This window comes from Phoxinus phoxinus, assembly GCF_949152265.1.
Source record: "Phoxinus phoxinus genome assembly, chromosome: 4".
NCBI classification, from domain to species: domain Eukaryota; kingdom Metazoa; phylum Chordata; class Actinopteri; order Cypriniformes; family Leuciscidae; genus Phoxinus; species Phoxinus phoxinus.
Genome location: NC_136879.1, coordinates 5,427,713 through 5,453,871, shown reverse-complemented (window position 1 = coordinate 5,453,871; position 26,159 = coordinate 5,427,713). Strand labels below are relative to the sequence as shown.

General features: G+C 42.3%; 2 protein-coding genes across 2 annotated transcripts; one reads left to right on the top strand and one right to left on the bottom strand.

Moving 5' to 3' along the window:
• Nucleotides 1–3,784: 3,784 nt before the first annotated feature.
• dnajc30b (DnaJ (Hsp40) homolog, subfamily C, member 30b) lies at nt 3,785–5,409 on the bottom strand. Its single transcript, XM_079610687.1, has one exon. The coding sequence runs from the start codon at nt 4,470–4,472 to the stop codon at nt 3,813–3,815; it is 660 nt and encodes a 219-aa protein (XP_079466813.1). The 5' UTR covers nt 4,473–5,409; the 3' UTR covers nt 3,785–3,812.
• Nucleotides 5,410–5,531: 122 nt separating this feature from the next.
• Nucleotides 5,532–25,327, top strand: bud23 (BUD23 rRNA methyltransferase and ribosome maturation factor). Its single transcript, XM_079611331.1, has 12 exons — nt 5,532–5,929; nt 7,211–7,248; nt 7,606–7,701; nt 16,005–16,087; nt 21,865–21,961; nt 22,072–22,168; nt 22,276–22,326; nt 23,173–23,258; nt 23,368–23,413; nt 24,235–24,296; nt 24,767–24,856; nt 25,075–25,327. Exons 1-12 carry the CDS (start codon nt 5,768–5,770, stop codon nt 25,127–25,129), a joined length of 963 nt encoding a protein of 320 aa, XP_079467457.1. The 5' UTR covers nt 5,532–5,767; the 3' UTR covers nt 25,130–25,327.
• The last annotated feature ends 832 nt before the right edge of the window (nt 25,328–26,159 follow it).

Genomic DNA, 26,159 nt, shown 5'->3' with positions numbered 1-26,159 from the left:
ATAGATGTGTTGGTGAATAGATGGATGGATGGATGGGTGAATGGATAGATGGGTAAATGGATGGATAGATGGGTAAATGGATGGATAGATGGGTGGGTGAATGGATGGATGGATAGATGTGTGGGTGAATGGATGGATAGATGGATCATTGGGTGGATGGATTGATAGATGGATGGGTGGATGTTTAATATCCGGCACTGGGTCTGTATAGTCCCGTGGCTCAGTGGAGTCTGTGTTGTTCTAGTTGTTTAGTTAGTTTAGTTTCTAGTTGTTCTGTTGCTGTAGACCAGGCCTGATCCAGGGACTCACAGCTCTCGCTCTAATCCCACACACTTCAGGAGATTCTCCAGAGTCAACAGTTTCTATAAACCACGATCTGTGCAGATTAAGCAGTAAAAACAATATATGGGTCGACCTCTATGCAGTAGCACACTATTTAAATATAAATGTTTTTTGGTTTCAACAGTATCAGCCCAACAATAGCCACTTCCCACAGCCGAGTAACTGATGTTCACACCGCAGGTCCTGTGGAACATGTCTAAATGTCAACGTGGTTTTACCAGGGGGAGTCCAAAACACAGAGTCTATTGTACTTTTCATCCAAAACTATGGTGTTTTTTTGTACTTTTTTTCTTTTTGGTGAATATTTAGGTCAAGCATCAAGAGGTTTTTGTATAGTTTTAAATTGACTACATATGAAAAAAAAAAAAAACATTTCAATGTGACATGCTAGATATACTGTCACGATGACGTAAAATAGGCCTGGTCTAACCCGTCATGCTGGGATTATTTTATTTGCCGAGAGCCATATCAGTTTCTGTCAGTAAACGTGAGTTCAGTCACGTGACTCTTCATTGGTGGCCTAGTGGTCACGTGACTCTTCATTGGTGGCCTAGTGGTCACGTGACTCTTCATTGGTGGCCTAGTGGTCACGTGACTCTTCATTGGTGGCCGAGTAGCTTTTCACTGTAGCTGTTGAGCCACGATACGTCTCGTTTGCAGCACAGATGTGGATGACCCCTTGAGTGACCCCTAAACCACAGTGACTGCTTCAGAGTGGGTATATATATTTTTTACATGAAGTAGAATGGGTGTAGTTTTGTGGACTCGTTCTCTTGAGGTAGATCTTCATAAGCACCAGTGGAAACCCACTTCTGTTTGCCGGGTGTGTTGCTCATTTCTCCGAGGACAGAGAGTGTGTGTCCATCAGCTTCAGCTCGTCTTCACTCCAGCCTCAGGGAAGCATCCAGACGTGTTCACTGGAATAAACTGTCCATCAGAAGTGCACTGTCCCCTGCTGATATACTCATATTTCACATTTATGAGTGCTTGAATCGCACATTTGGGGGGAGAGTATGTTGAGCTCGATGTCTTGCTCAACATTTACAGGCTGGTACATGCGCCAATCATCATCATCATCATCATCATTTTAATAACTGAGAATTATTGCTGTATTAGTTCGCATACATTTTCCCTCGTTTTATTTAGTCACTATTTATTGTCTACTGCTGAGTTTGATTTTATATTGAGTTTTTATGCTAGTAGTGGAATGAGTTTTGATCATTCTGAGCTTTTGTATGAAGTGATGACCTTCACATTAAACTTTATATTTCTGTGAATAAAGTGACTGACGAGACAGTCTGGGAAATGGAGAGAGATATTCTGTCTTTGGTGAACACTAGATCACACACTGACTGAAGCAGGACTAGATCTCCTCAAACATTACTCAACAGACTCTCTTAGAAATACACTTGAAGTGGTGAAAATCCAGCTTTTAATGTTTATGTCTGTGGTGTTTTTAATATGATTTAATACAAACCATGTGTAAATTCATAAAGTAAACACCATTGCCGAGTATTTTCCTTGGAAAAAAATGTCTTAATGCCTTAAAATATCTTGAATGTAACTCGACACCCAATTGCCTCATTTAGTAAGCTCTTGAAGCTCCGCCCCCTGTGCCGGGAGCAGCAGCTCATTTGCATTTAAAGGGACAGACACAAACGGTGTGTTTTTGCTCACCCTCAAAAAGTGCCAACTTTAACATGCTATATAAAAATATCTGTGGGGTATTTGAGCTAAAACTTCACACACACACTCTGGGGACATCAGAGACTTACTTTACATCTTGTGAAAATGGCATTATACCGCCCCTTTAAAGCATATTAAAAACACCACATACAGGGCTCACCAAACTCGGTCCTGGAGGGCCGCTGTGCTGCAGAGTTTAGCCCCAACACCGGCCTGAAGTGTCTAGTGTGCCTAGTGAGACCTTGATTAGGTTCAGGGGTGTTTAATTGGGTTTGGAGCTAAACTCTGCAGGACAGCGGCCCTCCAGGACCGAGTTTGGTGACCCCTGCTCTACAGTGCGATCATTTCAAGTCACACTTAGGACTGAAACTTACTGCATGCGACTGAGTAAAAGTATTTAGGCGCACCGGTGCGACCGACCCGATCAGGCCCGGCTCTATGAGGTGCACTCTCAAGTTAAAACTGATAACAGAATATTGGCCAAACAGAGTCTGAAAAGCACCAGTGCGTATTGGTGTTTTTGCAGCGCTGAGAAATGTAGTCCACAAACAGATCTGTCGACATCTTGAGACACAATGGCCAATCAGAGGCGTTTCAGTTCAAATCCCCTCGCCGCTCGAAGCGCTGGAGTTTGATCATGACCGGTCGCTTGATTTGATCCTGATTGAATCCGCCGTTTGAACAAAACGCTTGAATAATTGATTCAGTGACAAAGACGGTGACTTGCCGCCCCCTACTGGCGGGTTCAGTCTCATTTCAGTTATTTAATATTTATATATTCAAACCTTTCTGTTTAAAACAACAATTTCATAACATTGTTATAATTAATTTAAATACATTCATGCCACTTCCGAGCCTTATTAAACAGTCTGTAAATATACCTATTCTTACATAACTTTAGTAGATATTGATTTCATTTGATTTGTAACTTATTGGGAACCTTTAATAAGGTTAAAAAATGCCCCAGCAAGTCATCATCACCTCATAACGGGAAGATTAATTTCTGCATTGATCAGGAGGTGCTCCTAAAAAGAGATGTAAGTGTAACATATACACCACATTAAAGCTTGATTTTCACCACAGGGGGACTTTAAAGGTTTGAAACCCCGTGTATTCTTTCACAAGAGTCTGTCATGTTAGATATGCTCTGTGTGGACTTCAGATGTGCACACACGTCTCATGAGACCAGCTATGGGGCGACATGTGTCCCTGTTCATTTGTTGCTGTATTCACTGCGCTCATAAACATGGGGATGAGGAGCAGACGTCACGTGACTAAAGCGGATGAATACACTTCTGTAGCTGCACACACACACACACACACACATCATCTGGTTTTCCAGTAGATTTGCTACAATTAGCAGACATTAGTTTGACATCGGTCCGGAGTGAAGCAGTATTTTAACCCCAACACTGCGTTGAGTTCTGCCAAATAAACACAAGAATGGTCCATTTTGATTTCATGGAGACTTTAACTTGTCAAGTGCGTCCAGTCCATCATACTGGACATGATCATAATCATAAACAGAGTGGCTTGTGGTTTATTATTCTGGGTTTTAGCTTAAAGCTAACACATCGCACATTCACAGGAAATGTGAATAATAATGTTCAATGTACCGTTCCTCCAAAAGCACCATGAATATTAAATCCATCCCTGGAAATAAATAACCTACATTCTGACAGAAGAGAAACCCTTTCACTGTTAAAAGAGTTCAGATCCATCTGTCAATCAGTCAGTAATTCTCGTTTGTTCTTACACACACACACACGCACACACACACACTCTCAGGAGGACCTCAGGCTCATGACAACAGCAGCTCCACAGATTAGCAGGAACGCCACCGTCACTTCCGTCACTTTCCCCTGTTTCCACTTCCGGAAGTTCTCCTGCTGCAGCTTCCGGCGGAGCTCTTCCCGGTGTCTCGCCTGCTTCTCTCTCTGCAACTGCTCGCCGTAATGCGCCTGATAGAACGCGTCGAAGTCGAAGTGCGCGCTGGCGGCGCGTCGAGGCCGCTGTCTGGACGCGTCTGAGGAGCTCGGTCTCCCGGCGCTCTGCACGGCGCTCTGCTCGAGTGTGCCGCGGTCGTACCGCCTCCGGAGGCCGCTGCTGCCGAGCACACTGTAGGCCTCCGCGACCAGCGCGAAGCTCCGCGCCGCCTCCTCGCTGCGCGCGAGGTTCCGGTCCGGGTGATGCAGGAACGACTGCTCGTAATAGGCGCTCTTGATCTGCGCTTGCGTGGCGTTCGGGGAAACCTTCAGGATGTCGTAGTACGCGGTGCGGCTGCGGTGGAGCGGCGCGGAGGAGTCCGAGTCAGCGGCTGTGCTGTGCGCGCGTGTTCCCGGAGGCGCGGGGTGATAATGACAGTAATGCGACCGTAGTGCTTTAATAACGCAGAGTTTGTGAGCGCCACTCCTCACACAGCCGCTGACCTCCGCCATCACCATAATATCACCTGACCTCACTTCCGGCAAACAATGAAAATGTCAACCAATCAGAGACAGGATACAGTGAACAAGGCGTACTATTGGCTAAAGAGATCTTCTTCTTGATTTTGAATGCAGAGATTGTAGGCGCATTGCCGCCTCCTGCTGGTCAAGATCGCACAATGGCAAATCATTTGACCATTGAGCTATAAATTGTTTATTTTCTGAAAGTTTGTCTGTTTTGTATCTTCTGTTTATTAAATTTGCGATAAAAAATCATTCTCAGATATTGCTTCATTCATCATGTGAATTATTTTGTAAAATGTTTGTTGTTTTAAAGTCGGAGATCAAACATTTGCTTTCATTATTATTATACTTTAGATATCATTATAATGTGCTCTACAGTTTCTTTCTTTTTTTTCTTGCAAAACACAGAAACTGTCAATCATTTATTTTGGCCTTGTTTCTATACTGGACAACTTTAGAAAAATATTGACACATTTATTATAGATCATATCCAACAACATATAGGCTATCCATAACTTTTAAAAACCTTATTTTTGGATACTTTGATTCTGACCCTACTAAAAATAATGCTTGCGTTGTTATACAATCTTCTTTGGAATTTTATATCCATAAAGTTTACCAACAACAAACCAATGTTTGTGTGTGTTTTTGAAAGAGTTTAAAATGTATCTTCATACAGTTACATCTTCAGTTAATAAGAAAGCAAGTAGAACATCTTCAGTTTGTAAGGACAATGTATATTCATAGGTTAGTCGTCTTCTTTCATTGTTATTTTTTTTAGTTGTCAGCTCTTTAACTCTCCTTTTCTCGTGTGTATTCTGGCGACATTGTACATATTATTAATGTATTTTGTATTCTATTCAAAATTCTCCTAAACATGTCATTTTGTATGAAAATGTTTTGCAAGAAAAACGTCTAAATAAATGATCAACAGGGCTCGATTGTTGTCTTTAATTTTTCAGGTAAGTCTAAGTCTAAATAGCAATAGTCTTTTAGTTTGGTCTAAATAATAGTTCACCCTTGTCATGATTTCGATGTAAATAACGCATATCTGAAGTGACGTAATGCGCGGTCACGTCGCAACTGTTACTTTTCTCAGCGCGTTTCAGAACGGACGAATCACAGTCGATAGTGATTACTAGGTAATTATTTGTATTCTTAAGATGTGCGTAAGATCTTCATTTGTATAACAGATACCAATTCGTAAGTAAAAGTAAAATATTATAGTATCGAGTACAGCGCACGTCAGCTCGAGGGAGGATTGTGCCGTCGCTGTCGGTCGCCGGGGGATGACGTCATCAGCGCTCGCCAGACCCCGCTGCTGTACTCCACATGTGTTGATACAGTTACAGTCGTGTTGTGATCTGAAGCTGCTGCTGGTTACAGGTTTGTTTTCACTCAGTTTCATCATGTCCTGCCGTAGACCTGAGCACATGGCTCCTCCAGAGGTGGTGAGTGAACTCAACTTACTCTTCTAATGCTGACTGACTGACGGAGATGTGCTTTTGTACACAGCAAACAATAACACACACAGTAACAGTAACACACACAGTAACAGAAACACACACAGTAACAGTAACACACACAGTAACAGAAACACACACAGTAACAGTAACACACACAGTAACAGTAACACACACAGTAACAGTAACACACACAGTAACAGTAACACACACAGTAACAGTTACACACACAGTAACAGTTACACACACAGTAACAGCAAACAATAACACAACACAGTAACACTAACACACACACAGTAACAGTAACACACACACAGTAACACACACAGTATCAGTAACAGTAACACACACAGTAACAGTAACACACACACAGTAACACACACACAGTAACACACACACAGTAACAGTAACACACACACAGTAACACACACAGTATCAGTAACAGTAACACACACACAGTAACAGTAACACACACAGTATCAGTAACAGTAACACACACACACAGTAACAGTAACACACACACAGTAACACACACACAGTATCAGTAACACACACACAGTATCAGTAACACACACACACACACAGTAACACACACACAGTAACACACACACAGTAACACACACAGTCGAGCCTGACGACCTGTCCTCTAATATCTGCGATACTGACACACTAGCGATGAGTTATTATTCTGTATCTCTGTGTCTATGTTGCTGTACATATCTCCGTCATTCCTGTGTTCTGCTCTTCTCCACGAGTGTAATGATTAACTGATCAATAACAATGATCAATGATTGAATCTGTAAAGAAACAGTTTGGGTTTCTAACTAAGCGAATGATCTTGGCATTCAGTATTTGAAGACATATCAACACTTTTACAGAATAAAGGCAGACTCTTTCTTTTTTAAACTTTTACATTTTTAAAAGTTCATTCAGGATAAGCCTTTCCATGATGGATTTATTGATTTGATTTGATTGATAGCAGAGTTGTATTAATCCATTAAATGTAGGAAGATGCATACATCATATAAAAACTTGACTCAAAAGATGCTTATCATGCTGTTAATAACATAAGGTGTTGAAAAAGCCATTATAAAAGTAAAAATAAAAGGAGCCAGTTGGCCGATCAGATTTTACAAAACAACAAATTAGTAGATTAACAACAACCAATCATAAATGTTGGTTAATCTCTGTGTGTGTGTGTGTGTGTGTACTGTATGTGCCGGTGTGTATAATTTATACCAATGCTTGTTGTTGTTTTCACATCTACAGTATTATAATGAAGAGGAGGCCAAAAAATACTCCCAGAAGTGAGTCAATAATCCACCGGCTGGATTCACTCTCTGCACACAATGAGCATTATAAGCAGTTTGTGCACATTATACATTTTATTTTTGTGTCCATATTTAACTAATTCATTTCTTTCTCTGTCTGTGTGTGTGTGGTGTGTGTGCATGCGTGTGGTGTGTGTGTTTGTGTGTGTGTGTGTGCGTGTGTGTGTGTGTGTGTGTGCGTGTGTGTGTGCGTGTGTGTGTGCGTGTGTGTGTGCGTGTGTGTGTGTGTGTGTGTGTGTGTGTGTGTGTGCGTGTGTGTGTGCGTGTGTGCGTGTGTGTGTGTGTGCGTGTGTGTGTGTGTGTGTGTGTGTGTGCGTGTGTGTGTGTCGGCAGCTCCCGGATAATCGAGATCCAGACTCAGATGTCGGAGCGAGCGGTCGAGCTGCTCAGTCTGCCGGAGGATCAGGCCTGTTATCTGCTGGATGTGGGGTAAATAACACACTTCTGTTTCAATAAAGACAATAATATGCATTCATTATCCTGCCTAATGTTGTCATCAAAGGCTGAACACATACAGTGAATGTAACGCTGTGCTGTAGCCAATGTGTATATATATAAATCACATTATACAACGGAGAGTTCTGGTCCTTGATTCTGATTGGTTGAGCCGCGTTCAAAGCCGTTGTAAATTACACAAACACACACCTGTGAGCGCATTACATTAGTGTTACACAAACACACACCTGTGACCGCATTACATTAGTGTTACACAAACACACTCCTATGACCGCATTACATTAGTGTTACACAAACACACACCTGTGAGCACATTACATTAGTGTTACACAAACACACACCTGTGAGCGCATTACATTAGTGTTACTCAAACACACTCCTGTGAGCGCATTACATTAGTGTTACTCAAACACACACCTGTGACCGCATTACATTAGTGTTACTCAAACACACTCCTGTGACCGCATTACATTAGTGTTACACGAACACACACCTGTGACCGCATTACATTAGTGTTACACAAACACACACCTGTGACCGCATTACATTAGTGTTACACAAACACACACCTGTGACCTCATTACATTAGTGTTACACAAACACACACCTGTGAGCGCATTACATTAGTGTTACACAAACACACACCTGTGACCTCATTACATTAGTGTTACACAAACACACTCCTGTGACCGCATTACATTAGTGTTACACGAACACACACCTGTGACCTCATTACATTAGTGTTACTCAAACACACACCTGTGACCGCATTACATTAGTGTTACACAAACACACACCTGTGAGCGCCTTACATTAGTGTTACACACACACACACACACCTGTGAGCGCATTACATTAGTGTTACACAAACACACACCTGTGACCGCATTACATTAGTGTTACACACACACACACACACACCTGTGACTGCATTACATTAGTGTTACTCAAACACACTCCTGTGACCGCATTACATTAGTGTTACACGAACACACACCTGTGACCGCATTACATTAGTGTTACACAAACACACACCTGTGACCGCATTACATTAGTGTTACACAAACACACACCTGTGAGCGCATTACATTAGTGTTACACAAACACACACCTGTGACCTCATTACATTAGTGTTACACAAACACACACCTGTGACCGCATTACATTAGTGTTACACAAACACACTCCTGTGACCGCATTACATTAGTGTTACACAAACACACACCTGTGACCGCATTACATTAGTGTTACACAAACACACTCCTGTGACCGCATTACATTAGTGTTACACAAACACACACCTGTGACCGCATTACATTAGTGTTACACAAACACACTCCTGTGACCGCATTACATTAGTGTTACACAAACACACACCTGTGACCGCATTACATTAGTGTTACACAAACACACACCTGTGAGCGCATTACATTAGTGTTACACAAACACACACCTGTGACCGCATTACATTAGTGTTACACAAACACACACCTGTGACCGCATTACATTAGTGTTACACAAACACACTCCTGTGACCGCATTACATTAGTGTTACACAAACACACACCTGTGAGCACATTACATTAGTGTTACACAAACACACACCTGTGAGCGCATTACATTAGTGTTACACAAACACACACCTGTGACCGCATTACATTAGTGTTACACAAACACACACCTGTGAGCGCATTACATTAGTGTTACACAAACACACTCCTGTGAGCGCATTACATTAGTGTTACACAAACACACACCTGTGACCGCATTACATTAGTGTTACACAAACACACTCCTGAGCGCATTACATTAGTGTTACACAAACACACACCTGTGACCGCATTACATTAGTGTTACACAAACACACTCATGTGACCGCATTACATTAGTGTTACACAAACACACACCTGTGACCGCATTACATTAGTGTTACACAAACACACTCCTGAGCGCATTACATTAGTGTTACACAAACACACACCTGTGACCGCATTACATTAGTGTTACACAAACACACACCTGTGACCGCATTACATTAGTGTTACACAAACACATTGCTGTGACCGCATTACATTAGTGTTACACAAACACACACCTGTGAGCGCATTACATTAGTGTTACACAAACACACACCTGTGACCGCATTACATTAGTGTTACACAAACACACACCTGTGAGCGCATTACATTAGTGTTACACAAACACACACCTGTGAGCGCATTACATTAGTGTTACTCAAACACACTCCTGTGACCGCATTACATTAGTGTTACACAAACACACACCTGTGACCGCATTACATTAGTGTTACTCAAACACACACCTGTGACCGCATTACATTAGTGTTACTCAAACACACACCTGTGAGCGCATTACATTAGTGTTACACAAACACACACCTGTGAGCGCATTACATTAGTGTTACACAAACACACACCTGTGAGCGCATTACATTAGTGTTACACAAACACACTCCTGTGACCGCATTACATTAGTGTTACACAAACACACTCCTGTGACCGCATTACATTAGTGTTACACAAACACACTCCTGTGACCGCATTACATTAGTGTTACACAAACACACAAACACACTCATGTGACCGCATTACATTAGTGTTACACAAACACACTCCTGTGAGCGCATTACATTAGTGTTACACAAACACACACCTGTGAGCGCATTACATTAGTGTTACACAAACACACACCTGTGAGCGCATTACATTAGTGTTACACAAACACACACCTGTGAGCGCATTACATTAGTGTTACACAAACACACACCTGTGAGCGCATTACATTAGTGTTACACAAACACACACCTGTGAGCGCATTACATTAGTGTTACACAAACACACACCTGTGAGCGCATTACATTAGTGTTACACAAACACACACCTGTGAGCGCATTACATTAGTGTTACACAAACACACTCCTGTGACCGCATTACATTAGTGTTACACAAACACACTCCTGTGACCGCATTACATTAGTGTTACACAAACACACTCCTGTGACCGCATTACATTAGTGTTACACAAACACACACCTGTGACCGCATTACATTAGTGTTACTCAAACACACACCTGTGACCGCATTACATTAGTGTTACACAAAAACACTCCTGTGAGCGCAACATTAGTGTTACACAAACACACACCTGTGACCGCATTACATTAGTGTTACACAAACACACATCTGTGACCGCATTACATTAGTGTTACTCAAACACACTCCTGAGCGCATTACATTAGTGTTACACAAACACACACCTGTGACCGCATTACATTAGTGTTACACAAACACACTCCTGTGACCGCATTACATTAGTGTTACACAAACACACACCTGTGAGCGCATTACATTAGTGTTACACAAACACACACCTGTGACCGCATTACATTAGTGTTACACAAACACACACCTGTGAGCGCATTACATTAGTGTTACACAAACACACTCCTGTGACCACATTACATTAGTGTTACACAAACACACACCTGTGAGCGCATTACATTAGTGTTACACGAACACACACCTGTGACCGCATTACATTAGTGTTACACAAACACACACCTGTGAGCGCCTTACATTAGTGTTACACACACACACACACACCTGTGAGCGCATTACATTAGTGTTACACAAACACACACCTGTGACCGCATTACATTAGTGTTACACAAACACACTCCTGTGACCGCATTACATTAGTGTTACACAAACACACACCTGTGAGCACATTACATTAGTGTTACACAAACACACACCTGTGAGCGCATTACATTAGTGTTACACAAACACACACCTGTGACCGCATTACATTAGTGTTACTCAAACACACACCTGTGAGCGCATTACATTAGTGTTACACAAACACACACCTGTGACCGCATTACATTAGTGTTACACAAACACACACCTGTGACCTCATTACATTAGTGTTACACAAACACACACCTGTGAGCGCATTACATTAGTGTTACACAAACACACTCCTGTGACCACATTACATTAGTGTTACACAAACACACACCTGTGACCGCATTACATTAGTGTTACACAAACACACTCCTGTGACCACATTACATTAGTGTTACACAAACACACACCTGTGACCTCATTACATTAGTGTTACACAAACACACACCTGTGAGCGCATTACATTAGTGTTACACAAACACACTCCTGTGACCACATTACATTAGTGTTACACAAACACACACCATTACATTAGTGTTACTCAAACACACACCTGTGAGCGCATTACATTAGTGTTACTCAAACACACACCTGTGAGCGCATTACATTAGTGTTACACAAACACACACCATTACATTAGTGTTACTCAAACACACACCTGTGACCGCATTACATTAGTGTTACACAAACACACACCTGTGAGCGCATTACATTAGTGTTACTCAAACACACACCTGTGACCGCATTACATTAGTGTTACTCAAACACACCTGTGAGCGCATTACATTAGTGTTACTCAAACACACACCTGTGAGCACATTACATTAGTGTTACACAAACACACACCTGTGAGCGCATTACATTAGTGTTACACAAACACACACCTGTGACTGCATTACATTAGTGTTACTCAAACACACACCTGTGAGCGCATTACATTAGTGTTACTCAAACACACTCCTGTGACCGCATTACATTAGTGTTACTCAAACACACACCTGTGAGCGCATTACATTAGTGTTACTCAAACACACACCTGTGAGCGCATTACATTAGTGTTACACAAACACACACCTGTGAGCGCATTACATTAGTGTTACTCAAACACACTCCTGTGAGCGCATTACATTATTGTTACTCAAACACACACCTGTGAGCGCATTACATTAGTGTTACACAAACACACACCTGTGAGCGCATTACATTAGTGTTACACAAACACACTCCTGTGACCGCATTACATTAGTGTTACACAAACACACACCTGTGAGCGCATTACATTAGTGTTACTCAAACACACACCTGGGACCGCATTACATTAGTGTTACACAAACACACACCTGTGAGCGCATTACATTAGTGTTACTCAAACACACACCTGGGACCGCATTACATTAGTGTTACACACACACACTCCTGTGACCGCATTACATTAGTGTTACACAAACACACACCTGTGAGCGCATTACATTAGTGTTACTCAAACACACACCTGTGAGCGCATTACATTAGTGTTACACAAACACACTCCTGTGACCGCATTACATTAGTGTTACACAAACACACACCTGTGAGCGCATTACATTAGTGTTACTCAAACACACACCTGTGAGCGCATTACATTAGTGTTACACAAACACACACCTGTGAGCGCATTACATTAGTGTTACACAAACACACTCCTGTGACCGCATTACATTAGTGTTACACAAACACACACCTGTGAGCGCATTACATTAGTGTTACTCAAACACACACCTGGGACCGCATTACATTAGTGTTACACACACACACTCCTGTGACCGCATTACATTAGTGTTACACAAACACACACCTGTGACCGCATTACATTAGTGTTACTCAAACACACACCTGTGAGCGCATTACATTAGTGTTACACAAACACACTCCTGTGACCGCATTACATTAGTGTTACACAAACACACACCTGTGAGCGCATTACATTAGTGTTACTCAAACACACACCTGTGAGCGCATTACATTAGTGTTACACAAACACACACCTGTGAGCGCATTACATTAGTGTTACTCAAACACACACCTGGGACCGCATTACATTAGTGTTACACAAACACACACCTGTGAGCGCATTACATTAGTGTTACACAAACACACACCTGTGAGCGCATTACATTAGTGTTACTCAAACACACACCTGTGACCGCATTACATTAGTGTTACACAAACACACACCTGTGAGCGCATTACATTAGTGTTACACAAACACACTCCTGTGACCGCATTACATTAGTGTTACACAAACACACACCTGTGAGCGCATTACATTAGTGTTACTCAAACACACACCTGTGACCGCATTACATTAGTGTTACACAAACACACACCTGTGAGCGCATTACATTAGTGTTACACAAACACACACCTGTGAGCGCATTACATTAGTGTTACTCAAACACACACCTGTGAGCGCATTACATTAGTGTTACTCAAACACACACCTGTGACCGCATTACATTAGTGTTACACAAACACACACCTGTGAGCGCATTACATTAGTGTTACACAAACACACACCTGTGAGCGCGCATTACATTAGTGTTACACAAACACACACCTGTGACCGCATTACATTAGTGTTACACACACACACACACACCTGTGAGCGCATTACATTAGTGTTACACAAACACACACCTGTGACCGCATTACATTAGTGTTACACAAACACACACCTGTGACCGCATTACATTAGTGTTACACAAACACACACCTGGGACCGCATTACATTAGTGTTACACAAACATACACCTGTGACCGCATTACATTAGTGTTACACAAACACACACCTGGGACCGCATTACATTAGTGTTACTCAAACACACACCTGTGACCGCATTACATTAGTGTTACTCAAACACACACCTGTGAGCGCATTACATTAGTGTTACTCAAACACACACCTGTGAGCGCATTACATTAGTGTTACACAAACACACACCTGTGAGCGCATTACATTAGTGTTACACAAACACACACCTGTGACCGCATTACATTAGTGTTACTCAAACACACTCCTGTGACCGCATTACATTAGTGTTACTCAAACACACACCTGTGAGCGCATTACATTAGTGTTACACAAACACACACCTGTGACCGCATTACATTAGTGTTACACAAACACACACCTGTGACCGCATTACATTAGTGTTACACAAACACACACCTGTGAGCGCATTACATTAGTGTTACACAAACACACACCTGTGAGCGCATTACATTAGTGTTACACAAACACACACCTGTGAGCGCATTACATTAGTGTTACACAAACACACACCTGTGACCGCATTACATTAGTGTTACACAAACACATTGCTGTGACCGCATTACATTAGTGTTACACAAACACACACCTGTGAGCGCATTACATTAGTGTTACACAAACACACACCTGTGACCGCATTACATTAGTGTTACACAAACACACACCTGTGACCTCATTACATTAGTGTTACACAAACACACACCTGTGACCGCATTACATTAGTGTTACACAAACACACTCCTGTGACCGCATTACATTAGTGTTACACAAACACACACCTGTGACCGCATTACATTAGTGTTACACAAACACACACCTGTGACCGCATTACATTAGTGTTACACAAACACACACCTGTGAGCGCATTACATTAGTGTTACACAAACACACACCTGTGACCGCATTACACTGTTATTAGTTATTACACTGTTATTAGTTATTACACTGTTATTAGTTATTACACTGTTATTAGTTATTACACTGTTATTAGTTATTACACTGTTATTAGTTATTACGCTGTTATTAGTTATTACACTGTTATTAGTTATTACGCTGTTATTAGTTATTACGCTGTTATTAGTTATTATGCTGTTATTACACTTGTAATGCGCTGTTATTAGTTATTAGTTATTACGCTGTTATTACACTGTTAATGTGCTGTTATTAGTTATTACACTGTTATTAGTTATTACACTGGTAACGCGCTGTTATTAGTTATTACACTGTTATTAGTTATTACACTGGTAACGCGCTGTTATTAGTTATTACACTGTTATTAGTTATTACACTGGTAACGCGCTGTTATTAGTTATTACACTGTTTTTACACTGGTATTACACTGGTAACGCGCTGTTATTAGTTATTACACTGTTAATGCGCTGTTATTAGTTATTACACTGTTATTACACTGGTAATGCGCTGTTATTAGTTATTACACTGTTATTAGTTATTACACTGGTAACGCGCTGTTATTAGTTATTACACTGTTTTTACACTGGTATTACACTGGTAACGCGCTGTTATTAGTTATTACACTGTTATTACACTGGTAATGCGCTGTTATTAGTTATTACACTGGTAACACACTGTTATTAGTTATTACACTGTTATTACACTGGTAATGCGCTGTTATTAGTTATTACACTGTTTTTACACTGTTGTTACACTGGTATTACACTGGTAACGCGCTGTTATTAGTTATTACACTGTTATTACACTGGTAACATGTTGACCTGGTTTCTCCTGCTTGAACCCGTCAGCTGTGGATCTGGACTCAGTGGAGATCATTTATCTGAGGTCGGACACTTCTGGGTCGGTGTGGACATCAGCACAGCCATGCTGGGTGAATATATTCACACACACACACACACACACACACACACTTGGGGACTAAATACAATCACCAGGCACCAAGAGGAAACAGGAAGTTACAGGTGTTACGTCCCGCATGAGTCCAGGGGTTTTAAGAGCACTGATCTGAGTCCAGCCACAGCACCACATGCTAACAAATCATCATAAGGTTTCTTTATTGTTATTAGCTCATGGAACAAGACACGGAATAATAGAAAAATTAAACTTTAAGGGAAGCCATGGCTTCAGGAGAGGGCAAGGCCAAAATAACAAACAAAAAGCAATCTAACTGGGGAAATTAAACTTCTGACTAAACTACCAAAGAAAAGACATTCAGTAACTGAATCGTACCCGATCTCCCTTCCTGGTTCAACAAGAGTGGCGCCCACCTCCCTACAGCTTCCAAATAAACAAACAAACAATAAACTTAACTTTAACAGCAACAAAAACAAAGATAAGAACTGATAAAGGTAAATAAAAGTAATCTCCCGACTTAAATTGAAAAGAGTAACTGTTGGAGACACTTACAACAATAAAATAATACTACAATACCACAGAGTAGCAAGTTAAGCAAATATCAGGTTCAGCAACAAGATTGCAAACTGCAGGCACAGGCCGGACAGGACAGCGCTCTGGAGGAAGCTCTTGGGGAACGTGTCTCCCGGTCTGAGGTGTCTTCTCTGCTTTCACGCTGGCTCACTCGTGACTGGTAAGCAGGTCCAGCCTGACGGGTCCAGACGGGTTGAGTAGGAGGAGCCAAAGGGGAAACACAACAACACATTAAACAACAGCTCTTCTTATGGACCATGACAATAATAATAATAATAATAATACGCCTCTGGACGTAACACCCCCACCTGTAGATATGAACTATGAACTTTCCAAGTTATTAGTTTGCAAAGAAAGAACTGACCACATGTCTTACATGAGTGGGTTAGTCGTCGCGATGAGCTCTTGACAAAGCATCCGCTACTACATTTTCCACTTCATACCTTATATCAAGAACAAACTCTTGCAGAATCAGTGACCCTCCTCTCATTCATCTCTGGTTTGAGTTTGCCATGCGGGACAGGAAGACTAGATACACAGGTAGACAGGTAAATGTAGCTGTGCCAACAAGGCTAGAGCCTCTTCGATGCTGCTATAGTTTCTTTGGCACCTGGTGAATTAGTAGCATACCTGGTGTTTCCGCCTCGTCTTCTTGTAGCAGCGCTGCCCCAGCACAATCCCGCTAGCATCCACCTGTAGCTTAAAAGGCATGGCAAAATGTGGAGCAGACAGCACAGGTGCATGATAACAGATCTTTAGCAGGATTAAACACGGTTTCACACTCAGCAGTCCACACAGATTTCCGTTCTGCTTTAAGAAGAGCAGTTAAGGGTGTGACAACAGTAGCAAAGTCCTTACAAAAGCCACGGTAGTATCCCGCCATCCCCAGAAAACGGCGCAGCTCCCATGTTACTTGGCCTTGGAAACTCTACAATAGCCTCTACAGTGTTTCCCCTAGAAATGTTTCCAGCAGCGGTGCTGTTACCAAGCCGCGCGCGGGGGGTGACTATGACTTCTGGCAAGTTTTGTGGATAGAATGGACATTTTGAGACAAACAAATATGACATACCATCAACAGATTCAAGGCATGGTTATTGCAGCACGTACCTTGAACTGGTCACAAACAGAAACCTTAATGTGTTCATTTTCAGCTTTAAGGTAGAAATTGATAGGGGAAAAAATTAAACGGCACAACCCTGAAAAAGATTATTTACAATTTATTGAAAGCTTTATCTTCATGGCAAGGCCACACCCAATCTGTGAGCACTTAATTAAAGGAGATAAAACGTGTTTTATTTGACTTGACTGTACTTTTATGTAATCCAAAACTGCGTTCATATCATAAAGGGCTTTTTAAACTAAATTAATTTTTTTAAAGAGTTATCCTGCCAAGAATAAGCCTTGAACTGTTTTTCTGACGGACTAATATTAATGACATAAATAGGGATGCACCGATACTGATCCCAATACTCTGGTGTCGGTCCGATACTGTGCTCATGTAGGCTACTCGTAAAACTACGTTCCCCCGATACAACCGCACCGAGTCCACTTTAGGGGCCGTTCACATATCACGTTTTTTGCGCGCAAATTCGTTATTTCAATTGTAGGCGCGCAGCAAGCGGGCTCATAATAGAAGCGATGCGGCTATGCCGTGGCAAGATGAAAACATCTCAACAGATCATGTGACAAAAACCAACCGATCAGCTTTGGCCTTTCCGTAACAACATCGAAAGCTCTGCCGAAAAGCTGATCTGGGCGGCATTTTATATATATTCATCTTCATAAATATATCTAGTAGTAAAGCTAATGCAAGGGCTAGAAATCAATTAATTCTTTGCTGATACTTCCTCGTCCTCATGGAGAGCGCAGTTCGTACCGCTTTCTCCACAAGCGCTTGATCTCCAGTGACGTCTGTCGTTGCTATGCAACCATGAACAGAGGTGCGCCTGGGAAAACGAGAGCACCGCGTCGATTCTATTATGAGCGCGTGCCTACATTTCGAAATAGCGCATTTTTTTGGACGTGCAAATTTGTTATGTGAACGGCCCCTTATGGCAACGTGACATTAGCCTACTTGAAACATTTCCACACGTGGCTCTTTCCTCCTTGTCAACAAGTGGATTCAAAGCCACCGCATTAGCAGCGCCGCCGGTCGCCATGTCTCAGTGTTTTTAGGTGTGTAAGTGAATGGCGTGATATTACTGATCATCTGAATACATTGTAGGGGAAACACTGCTCTACCTTAGCTTGCACAAGCCTAAACTGGTCAACTAATTTGTCAAGGTAGGTCACTCTTGCCTTAGCAAATTCACACTAGGCCAAGTTTACGGTAAGATGGGCTTCCAGCAATCGCCTGAACACCAACTCGAGAGTTTGCACATGTTTCTCCCAAGTTGCAGAGTAAATAACGGTCTTCTAAATAGACTTCACAGTTTGGCACACCTGACAGTACCTTCAGCATCAAACGCCGAGATGTTACTGGTGCATTATTCATAACAAAAATAAATCTTCTTCACTTTTAAAGAAAGTTTACTTTCGCTGCCCGTGCCATTTGATTCTGACGACACAGGACTGATGTAGAGTTCACTATACAGTCTGTGGGGAAGATAAAAAGGAATCAGAGAGATCGATCACATTTTCAATTTTTGTGATTGAGCACGAGTTACGGCTCACGCTGGGAAAATGGCAGAAAACAGTTGGTGTAGATAAGACTTTTCCACCCGCTAAATCATTTCCTAAAATCATGCTTACCCCTTCGACAGGCAGTTGCGAACGCACGCTAATGTTCACGAGACTCAAAACCAGATCTGACTTTAGATGCCCTATTCGATCCCGCGGACGGATCGTTAGAACAACTATACGGACCAAGGGCGAAACATGAATCTCTGTAGCATTTTTCAGGCATTTTGCTTCCTTTTCACACCACACTGATTGCGCTGGTCCGAATCAGTTGCTGAAACGAACCAAAATGCAGTCACGTGACAACATTCACATCACTCGTTGGCCAGATGTGTCTTGAACGTATTTCCATAACTGCACTTCGATTGGTCAGAAGTAACGTGCGGGAAAATATGGTCATCAGACCAAATTTCTATGAGGCTCCGCACCTCCTCACAACTCCAGTTTGTCCGCGAGCTGCCATGCTGCCATGCAAACTGTCAACAAACATTAGTCCTCATCCCATAATGCACAGCGCAGCTGACTACGGCAGCTGGTTTAGTCCAAAAAGGCGCAGTTCTTTGGCAATTGGGTCTGTTTGATGTCGGATCACGTTCTCATCACAAACGAAGCACTCCAGAGTTCATTTGAACCTCCTCGTTTGGTGCGCAGCCGAGTGCGATTGCTGCATTCACACCTACCCAAACCAACCGCACCAAGGGGGAAAACAAACTCTTGTGCGATTCAACCGAACTAAATGTCATCGGTTAGGAACCTGGGTGTGCTCTTTGATACCAATCTTTCATTTGAAAGTCACGTCTCTAGTATCTGTAAAACCGCATTTTTCCATCTTAAAAATATATCTAAATTATGTCATATGCTCTCAATGAATAATGCAGAACAATTAGTTAATGCGTTCATGACCTCAAGGCTAGATTATTGTAATGCTCTACTGGGTGGTTGCCCTGCACGCTTAATAAACAAACTACAGCTGGTCCAAAACGCAGCAGCTCGAGTTCTTACTAGAACCAGGAAGTATGACCATATTAGCCCCGTTCTGTCAACACTGCATTGGCTGCCTATTAAACATCGTATACATAACAATACATACAATATTGCTGATTACTTACATAGCACTAAATGGTTTAGCTCCGCAGTACTTGAGCGAGCTCTTAACACACGGAAAAAGGTAAATAGAAGTGTGCAGGTGGAGGAGCGTCGTGTGTGTGAAGAGTGATGATCGGAGTTGCTCACAAATGAAGAAGAAATGGTTCGCGTTTGTGCCGTTCCGAATTGTGGCAACAGAATGCAAAAATACAAGAATTTACATTTTCATCGCCTTCCTTTCCATGACCTCGAGATTCTGCAGTTGTGGCTAGTTGTACTTCGACTTGATGTGCAAACTCCCATAAGAGTACTACGCACTAAAGATTACCGCTTTTGCAGCGAACACTTTGACAAGGATGACTGCACACTGCTATTTACCTTTTCCGGCTGCAACGGGCGTTCCCATGGGACTTCAGCGCGAGACTACAGCTAGCCGTCTAAAACACTATTTAGGTGAATTTAAACAATGGCTAAGTTGCTAAACGTGTCTTGTTGTCATGTAAGGACACTGTTCATGTTGGACAGACATTATAACTGCATGTTGTGTCTGTTAAGAGGCACAGAAACACTCTTTATGAATATGACCCATAACTGCCGTTAGCTGCGTGAGCTCTGGGCATTAGCGGTAGCAGCTCCGTGTTGCAAGCACCAATCCGGTTCGGGTTTTCTTCTATGGACAGAACTCACAAAGGTATAACAATCAAGATTAACTTAAAAATTGCCCGGAGTTCTCCTTTAAAAGTCAGAGTCCTCTGAGAGAGCTACGAAACTTCTCATTACAAATGGACTGAAAGTATTCGGGCCAGATTGTAAGCTCATGGCACTACTCTCAGGAGTGACATTGACGAACGCCACGCTCTTAGAGTTTTTCTGTTTCCAGGCTTTCCAATTTGAAAGGAGATGCCATGGGTCGAGACAGTGAAAACATACCTGCTTATCCTGGTTTTTCTTTGAGCCTTGGGAAATGGGTTAAACAGGGTTAGCATGGGTTATTTATATATGGGACATTTCTTGTCCACTGACACAATCTTAGTTTTCTCTTCTGATGAGAAAGTTTTAACAGAACGCACAGAAGGGAAGGCACACCTCGTCTGCTACAACTGCCGCCTCAGAAAGCGTACTCACTTTTTGTTCGTTTAAATAAATTATGACGCCTTCGGGAACACAACTGTCCAAGTCCAGCACAGCATTATGGGATATGGAGTTAATATAACATCATCGTTTTATCAGTCAAGAGATAAAGACTTGACAACCTTAATTCTTTTCACTTTACATATATTACCGACATTAATTAAATGGTAATATGTAGAGGTGCTACAACACACACACACACACACACACACCTTCTCATTATAGCATCAGATTGATATTCATATTTTACATCTGTAGCAAAGCAATTGCATCAGTGCGCTGCAGTGTTAGACCGTGTGTGTGTGTGTGTGTGTGTGTGTACAGACGTGGCACTGCGGCGGGAGGTGGAGGGAGATCTGGTGCTGTCAGACATGGGTCAGGGGATGCCCTTCAGACCGGGCACGTTCGACGGCTGTGTGAGGTATGAGCTCGTGTGTGTGAGGTGTGATGTATGAGGTGTATGAGCTCGTGAAGAGGTGTGTGTGAGCAGCTTGTGTGGAGTCACATTGTGAGTGTGTGTATCTATGTCAGTATTTCAGCGCTGCAGTGGCTGTGTAACGCGGATAAGAAAACACACAGTCCTCCGAAGAGACTGTACCGCTTCTTCAGCTCGCTGTACTCCACACTGGTGAGTTTAATCATCACTGTCACACGGCAGGAACTCACAGACTGAAGATGAAGATGTTGTTGATGTTGATGATGATGATGTTGTTGATGTTGTTGATGTTGTTGTAGGCTAGAGGAGCGCGCGCCGTCTTCCAGATTTACCCTGAGAACTCGGAGCAGGTCAGGATCTCAGCGCTCATGATATTACTCCTGCTCTCTCTCATTGCACAAAAGCTGCTGGGTTTACTATCAATAACTGCAGATCTGGTTTAGGCAAACAGTTCAATTCCCCTGCAGTAAATCATTGTATCCCTTAAAACTCATCTTTGATCACCAAAATCACATTTAAATGTTTTTCCTTGGAAAAAATGTCTTCATGTCTTGAATGTAACTTGACACCCTGGCTTAATGGTTCTATAAACGTGGTTCTATGAATATGCAAATGAGCCCCGCCTCCACTCACTCACTCACTCAGAGATCCACTGGTTGACGATCACACGTTGATCTGATTGGTTACAAGGTAGTGTGTGACGTCAGAAACACCAGCGGTTTCACACCGTGTGTTTGAGACTGTCTTTGGTTCACTGCAGTTTTAAGCAGAATATACTCAGCAATGCTGTCGACTTATGAACTTACAGATGGTGTGTCTTAAAGCAGATTAAAAACACCACATAGACACATAAACAACATTAAAAGCTGGATTTTCACCACAGGGGGACTTCAAAAAAGCGTTATCTCTTATTCTGGTCTGCCATATTTTCTTTTTTTACACATTTATGCATTTGGCAGATGCTTTTATCCAAATCATACACATTTACAATATTATACATTTTTGCTTTCCCTGGGAATCAAACCCATGACGTTGGCGTTGCAAGCACTGAGCTACTGTTAGAGCTACAGGAAAGATAGGAAAGCTTTTTCACCTCTTCTTTTTTTCTGCTATGGAAACAAAAAAAACGTAATGGAAATTATGATTTGTTATGGTTATGATTTGCATTTGTAATAGTTTTGTGTTTTCCCTCTCAGCTGGAGCTGATAACGGCTCAGGCCATGAAAGCCGGTTTCACAGGCGGTTTGGTCGTGGACTATCCTAACAGCAGCAAAGCCAAAAAGTACCAACTACAGCTTGATATTTCCACCACCGTTGATCAGAAAACATATTTAATGGGAATATGTTCAGTGTGTCATATTGAGTGATGCTGCAAATCTTTTTGTCCATAGATTTTTCCTGTGTTTATTTGCTGGTGTATCAGGTGTTTTACCCAAGGTGTGTACAGCCTCAGTATGAACACACACACACACACACACACACACACACACAGGGCCGGATTAACCATTAGGGCAACTGGGCAATTGCCCAGGACATCTAAGGGGCCCTGGGCACCGTCAAATATTACGATTAAAATGTCTCCACGATCTGCTTTTGAAGAAATATCGTAGGATCGTGCGTTCTATCAGTTTGCAGTTCTGGCGCCTCCGTCTCAACATACTGTACAGCAAGACGTATATTCACATCAAATGCAGAGGAACGGGACACTGTAGTTCATAAAAAAATATTATTTGCATGTGCTTTAAAGCCTTGCCTGTTAAACATGTAATTCGCTGCTGAAGCGCTGTTCTAACGGGCGCTTCTGAGCGCAAACACCCGACGCGCACATGCACTAAAAGCCTGTATAACAGCGCCTGTTACTGGACTAAGTTATCTTTCGAGTCTTATTGTGCTAATACTGTCAAATACACACAAGGTTTACATAAACAAAGTTGGTTATGTCTAAAGTGAAAGAACAGTAGAAAAAAATCTGCTTGTCAAATGCGTGTATATTAGACTCGTTGCGGGCAGATCTTAAAGTGACAGTAGCCCTAATAGTAAACATGCTGCCGCTTGTCCTTAAAGGGACAGTTACCCAAAAATAAAAATGATGTCATTATTTACTCACTCTCTAATGTTGTTCCATACATGTATTAATTTCTGTAGGGGGGGTCCTACAAGTCATTGTGCCCAGGGGCCTCTGAACTCTTAACCCGGCCCTGCACACACACACACACACACACACTGACTCTCTTCATGAGCTTGTCTCTGTTCTCCAGGGTTTAGAGTCCGAGGCGACGGACAGAAGTGTATCGAGTCAGGCTCAGTTTACGGCACAGAGGTAAAACACACATCTCTGAATGTACATGATGATTTATGAGGCCATGTTTCACTCACACATCAGAGGTTCTCAAACTTCTGTAACATGATGCAAAACACTCTCAAACTTACAATTTGTGGTTTAACACTGTATTAATTTTGTGTGCTCTTTATTATCGTAATTATAATGTTTTCATCCATTTATATTTACTAATATGGTCATACTTCCTGGTTCTGGTAAGAACTCGAGCGGCTGAGTTTTGAACTAGCTGTAGTTTGTTTGTTAAGCGTGCGGGGCAACCACCCAGTAGAAATATATTTAATATGTCTTCCATCCAAAAATGTTCCTTTACTGATTTGAATCCGATGAAGCTGAATTCACACATTTTCATCAGCGCTATAAATCCCGGTTCCCATGCGTTCATTCAGACCTCACTGTACTCATGTGATCCAGATGTGTGTTTCCTCACCATCTGCTCTTTCTCATGAAAGGTCCCGCTTCAAAAATATGAAAGGAAAGTCAGTGAAGAAGAGTAAGGACTGGATCGTGGAGAAGAAGGAAAGGCGGCGCCGGCAGGGGAAGTATGTCTCAGCTTTAGTTATTTTAAATGCGTGTCTCTGTTTCAACCCTTATTTACCGGCTACTCTCACCGTCGTGCTGGATATATCGGCTCTTATCTGCAGGGCTGTTCCTCCATTGCTGACAGAGACACGTCATTAAGGATTTTTAGGAAGTGCTGATTGAGTTCAGCGGTTGTTGCTCGTCTGATCTGTTGGATGTTGTGTTGTTCCTCTCTCAGGGGTGTTCGAGCCGACACTAAATACACCGGGCGTCACAGGAGACCTCACTTCTGACCCTCAACGGCTTCATACGAGCGTCGCCGCTGAATCCAGTCACACACTCTGACCAATCAGAGGAAACCAGAACTATGTGCTTTGAGGAAATATAGCGCAAAACAGTGGAAAAGCCACGTGGAGACGATTCATGGACTCTTTGTCTTATAAGATCACTATCTGGATTACAGAAGCTTTAATAAACCAGATTTCATCTTCTCAGTTGTTGATTCCTTAATAAATGTGCATGTAAAACATTGTGGTGCATTATCCAGCAGATATTTGTCAAAAACAGCTCACAGTTCACTAACAACAAACTGTCACTGTGTGAATGAAAGAGATTTGGGGTTTAAGGTTTGATGCTTTGTACACGTGGGACCTGATTTATAAGATGTTGCATTATGTTAACACGATGATATTGCAGTAGAACAGAGCTGGTTAGTTTAGTCAGGAGGAGATCTGGGATGATGGAGACGAGCTGTTGCAGGATGAGTACACACACATGTTGACTGCATCACACAGACGGTTTGCCCGATAAGAAACTGCAGTGATGTCCCTCGGCACCAGTCTCTCAAATGACTTCATAACCACAGAAATAGGGGAACTGGTCTGCAGTCATTTAGTCCTGTTTCTGTGGGATGGGGATGATGATGGTGGAGCGTTTGAAGCATCATTTGTGGCTAATGGACTTTAGTTCAGGAAGTAAAGTTGGCTAAAGTTCAGGATGTAGTGCAGGTGTGCATAAAGCCCATTGATTTGCAATTCAGACATTAGTCTACTGGTTGCGTTGTGTGTTTGTGAAACATGAAACATGCAGCGTTGGTGAGACCAGTTCACCATAAAACCGGAACAGTAAACCTCATGTTCATCTAGCAAGTGACATTTCTTGTCTTCCTCCATTTTTGTCAGGTTCTCCTCTGGGACACCCCTCTCTCTCTCGCTCTCTCTCTCTCTCTCTCTCTCCCTCTCTCTCTCCCTCTCTCTCTCTCTCCCTCTCTCTCTCTCTCCCCCTCTCTCCCCCTCTCTCTCTCTCTCTCTCTCTCTCTCTGGA

Bases quoted from the DNA above. Each gene is read 5' to 3' on its own strand.
- dnajc30b (XM_079610687.1), bottom strand. From the start codon at position 4,472: ATGGTGATGGCGGAGGTCAGCGGCTGTGTGAGGAGTGGCGCTCACAAA.
- bud23 (XM_079611331.1), top strand. From the start codon at position 5,768: ATGACGTCATCAGCGCTCGCCAGACCCCGCTGCTGTACTCCACATGTG. The intron at 7,249-7,605 runs GTGAGTCAATAA...GTGTGTCGGCAG, and splicing joins GCCAAAAAATACTCCCAGAA to CTCCCGGATAATCGAGATCC. The intron at 23,414-24,234 runs GTGTGTACAGCC...TCTGTTCTCCAG, and splicing joins TATCAGGTGTTTTACCCAAG to GGTTTAGAGTCCGAGGCGAC.